The sequence below is a fragment of the Paramormyrops kingsleyae genome, chromosome 15, assembly GCF_048594095.1.
Source record: "Paramormyrops kingsleyae isolate MSU_618 chromosome 15, PKINGS_0.4, whole genome shotgun sequence".
NCBI lineage: Eukaryota > Metazoa > Chordata > Actinopteri > Osteoglossiformes > Mormyridae > Paramormyrops > Paramormyrops kingsleyae.
This window is the reverse complement of record NC_132811.1, coordinates 22104043-22121964: the sequence shown is the minus strand read 5'-3', so window position 1 is coordinate 22121964 and position 17922 is coordinate 22104043. Positions and strand designations below refer to the sequence as shown.

Sequence of the window (17922 nt, the reverse complement as noted above, 5' to 3'; positions counted from 1 at the left end):
ATCATGAGGGACTGGGACCATAAAGGGACACTTTTAATAAATCATCCTCTGCACAGATCTAGAACTGGAGATGGAAAGTTTGCTTCACTACAGACAGCTGGATTCTGCTTGCCTCGGTTTGTGGAACTCAATGTAAAGAACTCAACTCTAGCATTTTGTTCTACCAGCAGAGAAGCCCTATAGCTATAAAAGTTGACGTGAACAGTGTATCTCATCCTTTCCTCCTGCTTGGTGCAGTGTTTCTAAGCTGACAGGGGAATGAGTCTGCAGAGATTTGTGTGTATATGAATCTACGTCTAAAAAGTGTTCCAGTTTTTACCACTTGTCACCATAATAATGCACCGCTTTCCCATCAGCCCTCTAGAGCCCTGGCTGGTAATACACCATTGTCATAACCTGAGATGAATATCCCATGTTACAAAATTTTCAGCAACACATTAGTTTTCCTACACTTAGTTCTGTAGGGACCCATATTTATCCATTGACCTCAATTGGATAAATGGCACAAATATGGATTGGTGGCTAGATATTTATTAATGCTGACGTTCATTTTTAACAGCTAACATTTCCGAAATGGAAAGACCTTTGTTGGTTTATATAAAAATGCAATGTCATCACTTATTTGTACAAACTAAGTGTGATTGCTCTTTATAGGGGCTTACGGTATTTATCCTTTCTGAATAGAAGCTACCTCACTGCATGGCAGCAATACTATATTCCATTTACCGCCCTTTCAGGACTGGGACTAAGTACTGTTTGAAGGGGTCTGATTCATTATGTAATTCTTCACTTGGGAAACAAGCCCCTGCTTTTATAATGGGTGTGACATTTCATATAACAAAGTTACCTAACAATACGATGCATAACTGTTATTTATCTTGTATATGATCTGTGTTTATGTCTGCACGTCTTTAGCTGGAGGTTACAGAATTGAAGTTGCTATACACTGGGAGTCTGCTGTAACACTGAATAATGTAGCGCTCTTGAATTTTTGAAGAATCGTCTCAGCATAATCATGGCTCTGCTGTTGCAGAAAACAGTATATCAACATTTAATAAAGGGAGTGTCGCTGTGGATTTAACAAAATTACTTTGGCTGAGTACGGAACTTGACTTCAGGATTGAATAATCTTTAGTCTAAACTTAAAAAAATTGGATTAGTGCAGAATCTACTCATCATATATTTTCATCTTCATGTTTTACATATTTAAAAGAAATCGGAGAACAGCAGATTCTTCAATACAATCAGGTTTTGAATTTCCTGAAAATCCCAGGATTAAAATTACTTTGTGCATCCTGACAGTGAAAGTTATAAATGATAGGTATAAAAAAAGGGCTGAATGGCGTAAAAAGTAAGCAATTCGTACAACCAAACATTTGTAACCCACTGTACGAGGCTCCAGACTATCAATCCGTAATAGAATAATCGCATAAAAGGTGCGTGGATGGACAGGGTAACTTAAGCTCAGGCACTATCGAAGACACCCCTGGGGTATGAACGGCCCTCCACGGATACCTGAGGACCTCCGCATGGCGTCCTTAGAAACGGAATACTTAAGGTTGTGTCTAAGGAGACCAGGTTAAACCCTTTGACAAAGGTGTTAGTATCTACGTTTAGGATCTTATGGGTGTTAAAAAATAACTGATTAGTTGTTAGTTCATTGTTATTATGAATGAGGCGCACACTGCCAAAAGTGTTTGTATTGTTCCACTTGATCGCAATATATCTTTATTTTGTTTTTCACATTTTATTTGCTTTTTGTGGAGAGTTGGTTGATTTATTGGGCGTTTGATATTGACATAGACAGTGTAAGTCGAATCACATGAGGATGTCTGCATCTGTTAAACCAAGCCCGTCACCTCCAGCTCTGCCGAAGCCAGCGGGACTGAGGGTTAAAATCAATACAGCGGCTCCGTTGATCGGAGAATCCGAAAGAGGTAAAATGTACAATTCGAAAGTTACCAAATCACAGGGAAACAGGAACAATATAGCGCGTTTATTTTAATATTAGGGTAAATATTTCAGTTAAACAACATTTGCTATCATTTAATAAAAGACAATTGCAGATTTAAATAGAAAATACGCATTAAAAGAATACGTGTGCTGAAAGCCTGATATTGTTTTCCATGGGAACTCGTGTGCTCCGGGGTGTATGTGTGCCTACATGGTTCAGATTTAGCTTGTTCCCTCAGCCCGGAGAGAGAAGACGGCCTCTGGGGATCGGTCCAGCCTGCAGCTCCCGTCCCTACGCTATGATTTCATTCCCGATGAGCTGCTCAACTCGCTCATTTCTACGGTGAATCCCTTGGAGACATGCAGATCCTCCAGAGTCACCAGGAAAGGCTTCAGGGTTTGTGTAGACACACGTACATCTGTGTTTGTTGGATTTACAGGTCGTTAGTTAGAAGGTAATCAGTTAATTGTGATCTGGACTTATTTCGATTTTTTTTTCTTCTGGGCCCCCTATTAAACCCCCAGACCTCCCTTATTTAAATCCATGGTGACGATATGGTGAATTTTATTCATTACATAGAAAGACGTTTAAAACATGCAACAAAATCAAGCTGAGTTGTTTGGAAAAACTGATACTGTCCAGCAGCTCAGCGAATGACGGTTTTTATGCGTCCAGGTCCGTGGTTTGCACAAAACAGATGCAGCCTGGTACCACGCATTTGGGAGAAAGAAATACAAGTATTTTCTGGACCAACCGACTTCCGTGACCGGAGCTGGGAGGTAATGATATACATGTCCCCGTTTAAGATGAGTGACGCCAAATGTCCTCCATGGCATCGAAATACCAGCTCCTGTACAGATCTGTAGACTCCTATACATCGTATTTCCGATGCATGACATTTTATGTTTATTGCGTTACTCGCTGGTTTGATTAACCTCATCACCCAGTTGTTTTTTTAAATGTCCCCTCATTTTTAATTTTTAATCAATCTTTTTATGATGAAATGTATGTGTATACTCAGAGATATCTCCTTCCTACGCGACGCCATATCTGCGCAGAAGAAAGTGAGTCTTCTGCCCCCGGTGGCAGACCTGGGAAGCGTCCAGAAGGCAAGCTCAATCGGAGGTCAACGGGAATCGTTTGTCCTGCTGAGGACTCAAATGATGAAAAGTTCTATTCGCAGGGGAGCATGTGAAAACGGTGCACTGTGATATTCTTGGAGTCACGGCCTAATTCTGTCTATATTATTTACTTACCCGTGGTAACACTTTGGTCTGTGAGAAAAAAAAAATCACTGGATGTCAAAAATAGTGCTCTAAGGTGTTATTTACAGATGTCTTTGCTTTGTAATTTTAGGATGTAAACCTGATGGGGAGTCTGATACCAGAGGAGTATCACATTGTGAAGAACAAAGGCGTAGTTGGCCTGACATACTATGAGGAGTGGGTGGATATCGTCATAACTTATCCTTGACGAAGAACCTGTTTGTGTGTATATTTGCCATTTATTTGTTTTAATCTTCTCCATTTCCCTGGCTAGCAAATACACCATCCTTCTGGAGGATGAGGAGAACAGGCTGAAGATCTTCCCATCACTGTGAGTAGAGATGTCACTTATTACTTTTTATATGTCACGATTATATGTCAGTAGATTCCTCAAACAAGCAGCAGGTGGCACCACAGAGACTGCAGCCTCAACTACCACCCCCACCCCTTCCACAACCACCCCAAAAGTTGGGCCTGTTTGTTATTTCCTGTCACTTACAATGAAGGCTTTGCCAAAGGCAGTGAGGTGACAAAAATGGCAACTGACAGCAACAGAACATCCTTTGAATCTTCAGGAAGCCCAGCGGGAGAGTGGAAGCGGTACAGCTGATGAGGGTGATGGATGCCATGCTGGACAAGGCTGGGGTCAATCAGGACTTTCCAGAGCTAAGGGAGTCCTCACAGGTTATCATTCAGAGCCATCCAGGTTGCCTTTATTCCCAACTCCCCAATTTTGGTGTGAAAATCCAAAATTCCTAACCTAAGATGTGTATATCAGTCTACCTCAGTATGGAAACCACTGTCATGTCAACATGGTTATGAATATACACGTGTGCAGAATTATTAGGTAAGTACTATTCCTGGAAATAATTTTAGCAAAAGTCAGGCAGACTTATGAAAATGAATTCAGAAGTTTTCTTTTGGTTCAAGTAAATTATTTTAGAGAGAAAATGTTACATTAGTCTATCACAAAAAAAACACTTGATTATCAGTGTGCACAATTATTAGGCAATTGAAATTTTGGATTTTATATAGTGATTATATAGTGGATTTTTCTCTTCACCATCAACAGAAAAAATAATAAAAACAATCTTAGTTATTCAGTCTATATAAGGAATGACAAACTGTTCTATACCGTCCACTTCATGGCATTTAATGTCCTGTACAGCCACCTTTCTTCTCAGTGATCATCATTAGCCTGTTGTCCTTTGAACCAGTCAAGTTTTTGATTTGATTCTGTCCTATATTAGCTGAGCCAGCTAAGATCACCTCCCAGAAGCTGCTCTAAGCAGGGTACAGCTTGCCCCCTTGGTAAATCTCATACTTTAGTAAGACCCAGTAGCTCTCAATCTCAGGCGCCGAAGGGGACCAGGTCATAATTCAGTCACCTTTCAAGCCTTTCTTAGCCAATCTATGGAATACTCTGATGCATGAGAAGGGGCATTGTCCTGTATGCATACCATAACCTTTTCAAAAGCTGCTGACTTCTTTGTACAAGTGTTTGAAGCAGGTATCATCTATAAGTTGGTAGTAGATCTTGTAGTTAATTTTTACATCTGCAAGTTGTGAAGTTCCGACAAGTTAATCACTGAAACTGCAGCGTGCATCCTTACTCCTCCTCCACCTTGTTGGCGCTTGTAGAAGGTGTCCAACCACTGCCCCATCCATCTGCTCCATTAAGAGTCACCCTCACCTCACCTGTCCATAAAGCCCATGTAAAATCAGTCTTCAGATCTGTCTGTGCCTTACTGAGTTGAGGATGCGTTTCAGCCTGTGTGTCATTAGCAGTGTCACACAGCACACTGCACCTAGTACTTCTGGAGATTCGGTTCAGATTATAGCTTTGAAAAATGGTGGCATTTGATTCTGGAAGTCTCCCCTTTAAATTGACGTGTATCTCAGGCAGGTGTGTCTTCTCTCTACATGTTTCTTCCATCTTCTTTGGCTGTTGGCCACAAAACACTCGATTGTGTGATGATCGCGTTTTAAAAATTTGGCAATTTAGATTATTTTGCATCCCTCTGACAGGCACTTTACTTTTTTCTTTTTTTTCTGCTGTCTAAAGTCCTTTATTGTAGTAATAATAATTGGCTTAATGATTCTTCGTAGGGAAGTATCTATAGTTTCCTTTTTCACTCCAAACAGAAAGTACTCAGATAAAATACTTAGCATGCTCTATTTTTAAACAGGCCTTTCTGAATTAGAAATGACTGGACTGAAACTATTAAACTGGAAGAGGAAATACAAGCAAAATACACAATTGTCTACTAATTCTGCATGCAACGTATGTGTTGTATACCATTTTAGATTTATGCTTTGTCAAAAACAAAATTTTCTGATGATTGATTTGCAGAAATTACTGATGATTTTCTGATGATTGATTGATGTGATTTGCAGAAATTACTTTTCTTTCACTTTGTTAGATGCAGAGTCTTCTGGAGTTAGTGCAGGTGGAGCAGAACATCTATAACATTATCTTCCATGAGGTGATCCGGCAGGTCAGCGTGGAATGTGCGGAGAGAGGGCAGCTACTGTCCAAGCTCAGGTCAGGCGGACTGTCAATGTTGATATCCAACCAGAAATTATAACGTAGGATGCATGGAGAAGTCAGGTTCATATGAACATCTCATGGAGTGTGTATCCGTGGAGCTGAGTGGGATTGGGTCACGGTGTCTGCAGACAGAGGTACGCCGCCCTGCTGGACCGCATCCCACGGCAACTGAAGGGGCTGCACACGCAGAGCCTGGCTCAGCGGGGCCTGGACCGGCGTCTGATGGAGGAGATCACTCGCTTCAAGAGCTCCGTCTCTCAGCTCAGCAAGTGCGTCCTGCTCAAGTTGTGTGTGTTTCTGTCTTTATGCAGCTGTGTAGATAAGATGAGTCAATCTGATGAAGGCTTTCTCAGTGGTGCCCTAGCCAGTACAAGGTGTGCCCTGTATTAGGGGTCCAGGTTTGATTCCCACAGGCCTGGGTTATCAGGCTTGGGGAGCACATGTGGAGCATGTTCTGTTGGGTGGATTAGGTAACGGTATCCCTCTTGTCACTCTACAGTGCCATCTGCTGTCAGATAGGTGTAGAACAGTATGTTGTGTTGCTCAATGAAACCAAAGACATACATTTTTGATCCCAGAGGGAAATTTGTTGCCCACAGCCCACGCACATGTTATGGAAAGTACATACCGGGGCTCTTCAAATGTGGCCCTCAATTCCAAATCCAGGCCTAGTTTTTAGTTCTGCTGGGTAGTTAATTTAATAATGACTGATTCTGATTGGTCAGAGGCTTCACACCTGGCTCACAGGTAAAGGAAGGCAGGAAAATCAGCAGGACCGTGATTTGAACAACCCTGGTGTACATTAACACTAAAGCTCCTGAGCCGGTGTGAGTGTCACTTACTGAGAGTCAAACCCTCAAAAATGATGATGTTGACTCCTGAGCCATTTGTAAGGATGCTCCTGAGTTCTCCATGGAAACGGCTCCCGTTAACATTATCTCGTTCGCTCTTGTTTTGTGTGTGCTGCTATTTGTTTGCTCAAGTGAGCTGAGCAACATGAAGGCCCAAGATGAAAACATGTCAGGACAAGTGGCCAAGGCACAGGAAGATCTGTCCAAGGCACTGGAACAGTCACAGAGGAACTCAGAGTAAGGCATCCAACTGGGAGAGCTTCATACCACGGCACCACGTCTATGAAGCAAACCGACGCTAATGGAGTTTAAATGAATGAAGCTCATTGGATAGGAACCAGGAAGTGATTATATGTGCCGTTCTCTTGCCCTAAGCCTGGTCGCAGAGTACCATCAGCTGTATGAGATGCAGCGCCGGAGGCTGGAGGCCCAGGTGGCCCGGCTAACTGAGGAGAGGAACCTCTGGAGCAGAGTCAGTTACAGTGTGGTTCTTAAGGTGGGATGACCGTCTTAAGGTGGGATGACCATCCTGAGCACCTCTGCCCATTTGTCCACTACCTGCATGTGACCCTCACTGACGGACTGATGACTGAGTGCCACCTGGCAGGTGATTGAGGCGAAGAGACTCCAGGTGGCTGACAGGCTGCACGTCAGCGAGCGGACCTGGGCTGAGCTGGCAGAGCACTTTGTCACACTGCTGACGTCCAGGGTGATTCCTTATGCGCTCAGCGCATGCAGCATCGTACTGGGAGCTCTACCTTCATCTCTGTGACCGTGATGTCACATCCTGCGTCTTGTCTCCCTCTCCCTTTTGAGGACGCGGAGGACATGAACCGCATCCTGCAGTTCACAGACCAGTGGAAAGACTGCGTGCGCGGTTTCCTGCGGGAGATGGAGACAGCCGAACGCAGCCAGCGTGAGGAAATGAGGGCCGTCGGGGCCGGCGTTGCAAAATGGCACCAGTGGTCTCTGGCTAATGTCAAGTGAGTGGGATGTGGGCCTGCCGTTGCCGTGGAGATACTGCTCAAAATACAGCAGCTGACGGTAAGGTTGTTTTTCTTCTGTCTTCATCAGTTGAGATCGTGTTTTCTCTTCTGTAGGGGACTAGACAAGACGCTCAATAAGGAGTCAGAGGAAAGTTTGTTTAATGACCTAAAACACTGGGTGGCAGTAAGTGGCACAAATTGCTTTATTAAGTGTTTTAGTCAAACATACAAAAGACAGATAAAATCTTAATTTACAGCTTGAAAACAGTATTACCTTAAGCGAGCACTGCAATGATAAATCAATTAATCACAGAAAAGTGTTGCTTTTACAGAGACTACTAAGCAAATCAAGCGCAAAGCAAGAACTTTGCAGCTATTGGGTTTGGACTGGTGTCAGGAAGGTGGTCAGACAGGAGCTTGGGGTGATACCTACATAGGAAACAAGGCATGTGACCTGAATTTTAGCAGACATTAAACTTTCTCAGGATAGTGGAGTCCCCCCCCCATACAGTTCTAATATAATATAACAATTTTAGCTGCTGTTTAGTTACTCTTGTGTCCTCCTGGTTCTTTGTATTCCTACCTCATTGCAAACTCTTTCCAGGCGTTGAACCTGCAAAGTGACCTTTACGGAGGCAGCGACCTTCGCTTCCAGGAGACCCTGGACTTGCTGTCGCAGCTGCATGAGGGATGGCTGGAGGTGGGCTTGCGGCTTTTTAAGAGGCACCTTCAGCCCGACGGGCAGCCCCCTGCGGGGTGGCGAGCCATGCAGAATCTGAATGCGACTATCTCAGAGCTGCACGTGCAGCTGGGCACTCGTGCTGCTGGGGAGAGCGGTGAGAGTTTCCCTGGTTCTCTGGATGGCATTATGATTGGTGATCCTTCTTGGTTGCTCTGTCCACCGATGCTGCGTTATCTGTCCCACCATACCATCCCAGGTGTCCGCAGGCTGCTGTTATCTCTAGCCAGCATGATGGAGCCCTGGGCTGCCAAGCTAACGGCAGCGAGTGATTGGCCAGGAGGCATGCCCCCTTGTGATTGGTTGCAGCTGGAGAAGGCTCTGGCCAATTGGACAAAGCTAACAGAAGGAGGCCTGGAGCAAGTGTCCAGGACCCAGCCAGGGAGCGAGAAGCCGAGTCCCCACATCAGGTATCGGAGCGGGACGGGGAGAGGGAAGTGTGCTAACCTTAAGATGCCATTACAGTAAATGTGATTCTGCTCTTTCGCGTTCCACCTGGCAGGATCAATGTTCATGAGGTTCTCGCTGTGCTACGTGAGTTTGTCTTCACGCAAAGCAGCTTTTTTGACTGCGAAAACCAAAAGCTAAGTGAGGAGGTACAGCACTGTACAGATTTAGTCATTCAGCCAGCCTGGGTTGGGTGACGTCCATGATTATTTTTCATCATTTTGTTGTTTGTGGTTGATGGCAGGTGATCTCCATCCACACCTCCCTGACCCGCTGGATGGTAGCCCTGCTTCTCCTTATGGTTCCCAATTGCACCAGTGACCTCGAGGCACCCCAGTTACCAGGCCCCGAACGAGACAGTTATCCTCTCACAGTACAGGAGTTGGAGGAGGATGCCAGATGCATCGTGCAAAAGCTGGACAGATTCTCCAAGTATCTCATCAAGTATGATATCCCAAAAGTCAATTAGCACGAATAGCTAAATTCAGCCTGAATAAATTGTGTTAGTATGAAATTTAAGTTATCATGGCTCTGTTTCTCAAGAGACGGGGATAAACTAAACCGGTAAGGACTGATATCTGAATTAATAAGAGCACAGCAAACAGGGCACCCCATTATATATAAGTACTGAAGATGAGGTATGAACAGAAAAAATGTGACCCTATAACCTCGATCACCTGACTCTATATGCCTATATGCCCCAGCCTTCAACCTAAAACTACAGAAATTCAGAATTTGTTCATTTTTCTGCATTTCTAAAATGTTCTATCAAGGTCGCAAACACAGTTCGAATATTAAAGATTGAGAAGTAAAATTTGCAGATACTTTGTTTTAGTGGTTACTTTCTAATAAACACATTATAGCCGCTCTGGTTCAGACAGACAGAAAAATGTACATTTAATTAGCACGATAATCTATGTATAAAGCAAATAGCTATAGCTCCCCTCTGCACAACTCGAACAAGACTTGTGCAACAAAGAGAAAACTATATAATACACAGAACACCTTGTGCAAATGTTTGGCCCGGATACCTCTGAATCTCCAGGTGCTGCAGATCCAATGGGTTTCACTGACCTGTAGCACAGGTGGCCGTATTTTTAGACTATCTGCAGAATACTTTCTTTCAGAGTGGGTGCCACCTGGTGGAGGGCATGAAAATTAAACTATAAACCAGGTACTGTTGGGGGAGCATTTCTAGTTTAGGGAAGAATTTTTGCAACACACTCATTTGTGGTGTTTTGCTTGTCTAACCTGTCATCCTGCTCTCTCCAGTAAAGTATTTTTACACAGCATTTGAGACATAAGTTTTCAGAATATTTTACCTTAAAAATGTATTCAAACGTTGTAAATAGCTTGAGTTTCTTTGGCATGTTGTGATTTATCATATCAAAGGCAGAACTTTATTTTCACTTTGTACAACTGACAGATTTATCCCAGCTTGGCATTTTACTCAGCCATTAAATGCTTGATTAATATGAATTGAACTATACTTTTTCATGCTCTTTTCAGAGACAGGTCAGATCTTTCATGTATTCGTTCTTGTTGACTTTTTAAAATCTTAGACAGTTTTATACAGCAGCAGAGAATTCTGGGACGAATCAGGCAGGAAAAAACAAGCCATCTGCTACATTTCGTCTCTTTTTTGTTTTTAAAGTATAAAGTGTCCCTGTAACAAATGACAATCTAGCAGGTTGTCCTCTGCCTTGTACCCTGTGTTTCCAAAATAGGATGCAGGCTCACTGTGATCGAGTTGGATAAACAGTTATGGAAAGAGGATCATATATCCCAGATGCAAGTATGTGTTTAGTAAGTGAAACTGGTAAATGGAGGAATTAAGAAAGGCTATCAGATCTCTTTGTCACACAGCTTATATCAACCTGTCATTGAAGAGGACATCCAAAGGGGAATGGGGGATGAGTCAGCAAGTCAGCTTGTTGAGCTCAAAAAATTACAGGTACTGACTCTTACAAGGGGGGTGGGACTACTGCACACTGTCAATCACTGCCTAGTTTTATCCAATGGGAACCAAGTAATCTCAGGGAAGTGTTTAAATCCATTTTTGACAGTGATGATCCCTGCCCACAGTGGCCTTTGAAGCCTCAGTTCCCTCATTGCTACATTATACTGCTATATAGTATCTGTATTACCACATTATATACTACACACGTGTTTTTATTTACCTCTATGTCTGCACTTTATCCTTTTTGATTGGCTGTGATGCTTAGCGGGAGTGTGGAGAGTGGATAGACACGTGTCAGATCCTGCTGTCAGATCTGAGGGGACATCCGGTGGACCTGCAGGTGACCACGACCGTCGCCAAGGCTGTGACAGAATCCATCGGCGATGTCCTTCCCGCCGTAGAGTCCCACAAAGAATTGTTGGTGAGATTCTAATAATCATTGCTACTTGCGGCTGTTTGTGAATGTTGGGACAGAGCCAATTCCAGCGTCCGTGTCATCAGGTGGATCAAGTGACGGGGTCATCTGCAGCCTTGGAGCTGGGAGGAGCAGTGCTGGGAGAGGTCAGTCATTGTGGGAAGTGTGGTGAGAACACTGTACTGGTCAGCTGACATGGTCAGTTACTGGTGCACGCCTCTGAGCACTTTTCATAGACCCTAAAGCTGATGCTAAAAGTCTTTGCGCCACCATGTTTGTCTTCTTTTGTCCAGCAGGAGGTTCCAGATAGTCCAGAAGAAGCAGCCCATCTGAGGCTGATTGGTCATGACGGCGACATTGTTGAAAAGAGCCTGGGGGCAGAAACTGTACTGCTGGCGGGGGTGAGGGATATGGGGGCTCATGTATACAACTGTAGCCTTGTTTTAGGGTCACTGTGGTTCATTTGCAGAACTGTAGCAGCAAAACTGTATATTTTGGACCAATTTAATTGTAACTAACACTGCTTTCAAGGCACATGAGTTGCAATTCCTCGAAAAGCTTTCCATCCATTAATCAGACAACTCTCCAAATTGTCATGGAGTGAAATACTCTCAGTAGAATGCAAAATACAAAATTTGTTTACCATGTGCATGTAAGTTCCTACAGGAAGAACCAGGTACCCAAACATGACGTAGCCAACAAAGGCAGTAGTGCTATTTCTGACAGAAAGACGCCTTGTTGACATATCTGTCACTGGGCTGTACAAAGACAGGACATCTCTGCACAGTAATAAGTGTGGGTCACCCAAACGGAGGTGACTCAAAGCCTTGGTGTCGCAAGAGCTTGGTGTGCAGTCACCTGCCCCCGCAGGAGGTTAGGAACACACTGGCTCCTTCGTAAAAGATTCCTTCAATCATTTATATGTCACATTTGGCAGTTCATAAATTTAAAAAAAATATAAATACTGTATGTATCCACCCCTCTTCCATGATGGCTTATCTAGTACAGGGGTAGAGTTACCTTGGAATGGGAAACATGGGAGACAGCATCCATTACACGGCACACACACACACACACACACACACACACACACACACACAGAGACAGACTGTGGGCAATGTAAATACGTTGCTTTGCTTAACTCCATGCTTTTTAGACAATGGGAGCATATCTTCATAAACATGGAGAGAACGTTTATGTCCCACAAACAATGAGGGGGGTGGGAATCTAACCCCCAGCCCTGCAGGTGTAAGGTAGCAGGTTACAGTGCATCTGTGCCGCATTAGAAATAGATATAAATACAATAATTTAGTGGTTTCTTTGTTCGTCAGTCAGAGTGTGACGAGATGACGAGAGCTGACGGACTCTTCTCTCTCAGACGGAGACCCAGGTCATGCGCCCACAGACTCCCAGTGCACAGAGAGCCTTTAATGCCTTGGACACCATTGGGCTGCTCCAGCAGCAGTTACTGTAAGAGCCGTCTCTACCTTACAGGTGCTGGTGTGTGTGTGTGCGTGTGTGTGTGTGTGTGTGTGTGTAATTGCTCATATCAGTCTGGGCTCGCATATCCACACCAGAGGGGCAGAGCAGCGGGCCCTAAGTGCGGAAGAACGGGCCCTGAGCGCGGAGGAGTCGCTGCAGGCTGCACTGGTCAGGATCCATGAACTGGAGCAGCAGATTCAGGGAGGAGGTGCCATGGAGGAGAGAGGTGAGCCAGAGCACTGCACCTCACACTAAACTTCCTCATCCAATCAGGTGAGAAGGACACACAGGGTGAGAGACGCCGTCCTCATTAGTGAGACCACCTCATCCAATCAGGTGAGGAGGACACACAGGGCGCGAGACACTCCCTTCCAATCAGGTGAGTTGGACACGCTAGCCAAGAGACGCCATCCTCTTTAGCGATACCCTCTCATCAAATCGGGTGAGGAGGATACACAGGGCAAGAGACGCCGTCCTCATTAGTAAGACCTCCTCATCCAATCAGGTGAGAAAAACACACAGGGCAATAGATGCCGTCATCATTAGCGAGACCTGCTCATCCAATCAGGTAAGGAGGACACACAGGGCGAGAGACGCCCTCCTCATTAGCAAGACCTGTAAATGGTGGCTCTGGGCGGGTTTAACTCTGTTAAACTCTGTTTTTGTGAGATCAATTTATTCAGAGATTTTATATTATTGGCAATTATTCACATTATACATCTACTGTTCACATGTGATTAAACGGGCCTCTCGTCTCCGATACTATACCCAGGGACGTCCCATCCGACATAATGAACCTGTAAACTGTAATGCAGTAATTAGTTTTTTTCTTTGAATTAACTATTACATTAAAGAATGGGCCCAAATACACAAGTTTATAAAACCAGTTATGTAAAATGAGCATACACAAATAAGCCATAACATAACATTATTCAGGTTAATGTAAGCAAACAGTTTACATATATGTGCCTTAGTGTAGGTTCCTTCCCCCTGGCGTCCATGTAACAGACCACTGAAAAGCCACTGAAATGCCATTATGAGTTGATTCACATGATGGAAGAAATATTGGCTGGTGGCAAAGATATTTAAGGGGAACCTTCGCGATTGAAGTCAAAATATTCAAGGGGGAGTATTAAAGCCCCTAGTCTTTATTTCATAGTTACTTATGAGTACATGGATTCACAGTAGGGTCTCTAGCTCTGCTCCATTTTAAGGTCAAAAATAGCTAAAAGCCTGAACTGACTTGTTTTACAGATGACAGTGTTTTGGCACCAGTAACTAATGGAGAGTCTCCTGACCCCAAACCAGCAAGTGCAAAGACAAAAAGCAGGAGGCCAAAGCTGGCGCAGAAGCCCTGATCTCCATTGTCAGGCCACAGGACTCTCCGGAAGACACTAATCCCAGTGTTATGGAGCAGTAAACATTCATTGTACCAGAACAGCACACCATTCATCCAAAGTTTGTAAGTCTGTAGGTTGGTGTTCTCTAATATGACTTTTTCTTCTAAATTATTTGGTATATATTTTCTTAACCCACAATATGAGCTCAGCAGATGAGGAATCTATGAATGAGAAGCATAAACTGTCAACAAATTCATATGTAAGTTTATTTGATTTTTTTTTTGTATAGCATTATAGTCCACAATGAGGAAAGCAAAAAAAAAGTACACAGAGAGCCCAGCATAAAGCATTTTTACGGCTTCTGTCTTTAGATGTGTTGATGGTTGATGAAGTGTGATAATATTCCTCAGGAATTTTACAGTGACTCAAAATATTTATAAAACACCCAGAGAAACAATAAAGCATCGATCCATCCTTTTCCCATAGCTGCAGTGATGTGGACCATGTCTTTCCTGGGAAATATGGGCCATAACTCAGGGCACTCCCTGGTCAGGATGCCTGCCTGGCTGAGATCCCTCATGCATTAATTCCCACAGTCACACACAGTTTGCAGTCCCTGATTCACCTGAATGGCGCATTTCAATCCAGGAGTGAAACAGCGCCACCTGCAGGACACCCAAGAAAACCATTTTTATTTTTGCTTATTTCTGTTCTGTCTAGGATTGGGCTTTAATGCGTGAAAGTGGAACAGGATGCGGTTTACATCATGGGGGAGTCTGTATGGGACGTCTTTGTGGGGTCGTCGTCTGTGGGCGTGGCCGGAGGTAGACCGAGGGTGGGGGACACATCAGGGCGCAGGGTCATGAGGTCGGAGGGCAGGTTGAGGACAAGGGCCGGGTGGTCTGTGCGCAGGGTGTGCAGGAGCTGCAGCAGGCGCAGGTGGACTGCAGCCGGGGATCCCGACAACGTATCTATGGAGGCCTTGAGGGCTTCACAGACCGCTCTCTCTCCTTCTGCTGCGATGACCTGCCGATATACAGGTGGGAAGGATCTAATACACACCTCCAAAGCAAGTCCTTATTAAAAAAATTAAGTGCTCAAAAATTTAAATAATAGTTCTAATCTGGAAACAATAAACAAATCCTCTCCTTGGAGACCCACAGACCAGATATATTTGCTTCCTCCCAGCTCCAAGTAGGGAGCAAAAAATGTGGACTGTGCTGGCTGGGAACTGGGAGGGAGCAAAAACAAGGACCAGCTGTGGGTCTCCGAGGACCGGATTGGGAAACACTGCACTAAGTGATCTTTTAAAATTTGTTATTAAGAAAATTACCACAATATGATAGTGTAAGAGGTGAAGGCCAGCAGCCTTTAGGATGAGTTGTTACTTTTTAACAAACAGCCTCTTATCGCTAATTATTCATCCACTGCTCTTTAATTTAGCTAACGTTAAGGTCAGCCGGGTAAAAGAGTGGCACTCAACGGGGGGGTCTCTTACTTTGATCTGGGCCAGCCGCCTGGCCTCCGCCTCCGCGGCCACACTGCGCTGGAGCTCGGCGGGGATGCGGACATCCTCTCTGAGACATGTGGGGCAGACAGCGAAACCAGTCAGGGCCCGCACCATTAAAGAGACGCCATTACTGTCGCTCAGTGTTAGGGGCTCTCTGTTTGTGACACTTACATTTCTGCTCTCTCAACCTTGATTCCCCACTTAGAGGTAACGGCGTCCAGAGCCACCTGGGTCGTGAAGTACAAAGGTGGATGTGTAGCTTTACTTTACAATCTCTATGTCCTGCTGAAACCTCTTATTATCATCCATCATTTTTCTAAGCGGGACACCAGGACAAAGTCAAGCAGAGCTGGATGCTCGCCCTGGAACCAGAGCCCAGAAATAAACGCAAACTTCATGTCCTGTTATGTAATGCTTCATATCCTAGTCCCCATCACACTTTTAGAAGCACGTCCGCCCTTGAGGTAGCCAACAACTTGAGAGGCCCTCGCGCAGAACCGCGTGGAACCCGAGGCACCTGGATTTCCTTGGTGATGTCCTTCCTGTCGAGCAGAATCTGGTTGAAGGTGCGGTGAGCCAGGACCTCTCTGTCGGTGAGCTGGACGAGCGCCTGCAGCATGGAGGAGACTCCGGAGAGCACCGTGAAGCAGAGCGACACATTCTCTACGCGGTAATAGCAGGCGGAGCTCAGCTCTGTACTCACCAAGTCCTTCGTCACCACCTGGGCACCAGATGGCAGAGGTTATAACATCACATCAGTGTTTTCAGTAACTTTCGGTGAGTGTTTTGAGTCCTGTTTGCGGAAGGAGCTGCTCATTACCGTGTGAACGGGAACTTTCAGCATTTTCAACCGAATGTCGACTTTCTGGCACACATCTAAAAACGGGATGTAGAACAGGAGTCCTAGACACCAGCCATTGAGAGTGAAGGAGACATAAACTTTGTTACTTTGATATTAGCTCAGAATAGTCTATTATGCTCATATTCTTTGCAGAAAAATCCCCCAGAGAGATTTAAGTGATGATTCACTGTGGTTAGATGAACTACAGGCCTTTGGTAGAAAGCAGTGTAGTTGCCCATCATGAAAAATGATGAAAGCTGTTGATGAATAAACTGAGATCTCTTGAATTTTTGAAGTTTTATTAAAGTAATGACACCTGGTCCTCTAGGCCTTCCCTGCAGTAGGTGTCCCAGTCTGAAGATCACTGCTCGTTCATGCTCTCTGACTACCTGTGAATTCACATAGTTCAAAAGTAAGAGCTTAACATTTATAATTTATATTTAGATTTTAATTTATGGTAAAAACAAATAAATCTTACCATCACGCAGAGCCAGATGGACAGGGGAAAGGAAAGGATTATGATGACAACAGCTAAAATGATGAGGAGCCATTCACAAATACCCAGAGTCCTTTGCTTTAAGCCTGTGAATGACCATCGGCAGAAGTGTAAACGACCGTGTGACTGTTGGTTTTTCGACTGCATGTCCTGCTCATGCATCTCAGACCTACCATCCTCATGCTGCTCCCACTGTAGAAGCCCGAGCGCCTCCTCCGCCTCCTCTTCCTCCTCGGTGTCCCTCACGCTATCCACGTTGATGACTGTGGAGTTCCCCTTCACTTTTTCCTCCTCCGACTGCCCCGGCGGGGCGACGGCCTCCTCGCTTTCCGTGCCCATCACCTCTTTCTTCCTCACTGGCACCGTTGGCTTTGCCGCCTTGCCATGTCTGTGTCGCCTTTCCCGTAAGGTGGCGGAGTTGTCCTTCTTGGGCCCTCTTCTTGCCTTTGAAGAGGAGCGAGAGGAGGCCACTTTTGTGTTTCTCTCCACCCTGATCGTTGTCTCCATGGAAAGGTAAGGATGAAATTAGACCTCGATGAAGGAGACTCAAAGACCAGATTCCTGGGTGGAGGAGGCTTGTGAGACTTATCAGATTCTTGGATTTTTATTTTTTACCAATGTGCCACTTCTTTGTATGTCCTGCTCATCTGTTGGGAGTGTTTGAAAGTGAACAGAAGCTGGAGTATTTAAGGGAAGGTGGGGATGGGGGGGGGGGGTCTTGTCAATGGAGGGTGTGGGAGGATCACATTGTAACACAGGATGCACTACTGAAGTACATCTTAATGAGAGAACACCTTCTGAAGCTCAGGAATAACCTGCAAAATTGCAAGTCATAAACACATCCAGGGATGGAAAAAAATTCTAAGTCATATTTTTGTACACTTAAAGCTTAGTGAAAAAAATTGAGAAGCCAAATAAGATGATAAAATGGGTATGTGGTGTTTAAAGTCCCTTTATTATTCACTAAATGTGACATTATAGACAGGCTGTTTGTGCATTTATCTCCTATACATGTATTAGTTCTGCCCCAGGAGTTACTGTGTGGGTCTGCGAGGAATTTGCAGTGTCAGAATGTATTCCTTGAA

The 17922-nt window shown here is 44.6% G+C and overlaps 2 protein-coding genes across 3 annotated transcripts; one reads left to right on the top strand and one right to left on the bottom strand.

The window, feature by feature from the left end:
• Window positions 1-1522: 1522 nt before the first annotated feature.
• Window positions 1523-14481, top strand: axdnd1 (axonemal dynein light chain domain containing 1). Of its 2 annotated transcripts, XM_023813179.2 has the most exons (26): window positions 1523-1558; window positions 1804-1937; window positions 2193-2350; window positions 2630-2733; window positions 2976-3063; window positions 3311-3396; window positions 3494-3550; window positions 3795-3903; window positions 5643-5764; window positions 5899-6039; window positions 6754-6858; window positions 6997-7117; window positions 7229-7330; window positions 7438-7604; window positions 7722-7791; window positions 8212-8443; window positions 8546-8756; window positions 8849-8942; window positions 9038-9237; window positions 10660-10747; window positions 11019-11174; window positions 11255-11314; window positions 11465-11569; window positions 12547-12638; window positions 12746-12876; window positions 13905-14481. In XM_023813179.2, the coding sequence occupies exons 1-26, from the start codon at window positions 1530-1532 to the stop codon at window positions 14006-14008; spliced, it is 3066 nt and encodes a 1021-aa protein (XP_023668947.2). In that variant the 5' UTR covers window positions 1523-1529; the 3' UTR covers window positions 14009-14481. The 2 variants fall into 2 exon arrangements, with proteins under 2 accessions (XP_023668947.2, XP_023668949.2); XM_023813181.2 differs by having other exon boundaries at window positions 1536-1937; window positions 11462-11569.
• Window positions 14427-17484, bottom strand: nphs2 (NPHS2 stomatin family member, podocin). The gene is made up of 8 exons (XM_023813182.2): window positions 17011-17484; window positions 16820-16923; window positions 16658-16730; window positions 16321-16403; window positions 16018-16221; window positions 15672-15727; window positions 15489-15567; window positions 14427-15016 (listed from the first exon to the last, which is right to left on the bottom strand). Exons 1-8 carry the CDS (start codon window positions 17342-17344, stop codon window positions 14750-14752), a joined length of 1200 nt encoding a protein of 399 aa, XP_023668950.2. The 5' UTR covers window positions 17345-17484; the 3' UTR covers window positions 14427-14749.
• Window positions 17485-17922: the final 438 nt, after the last annotated feature.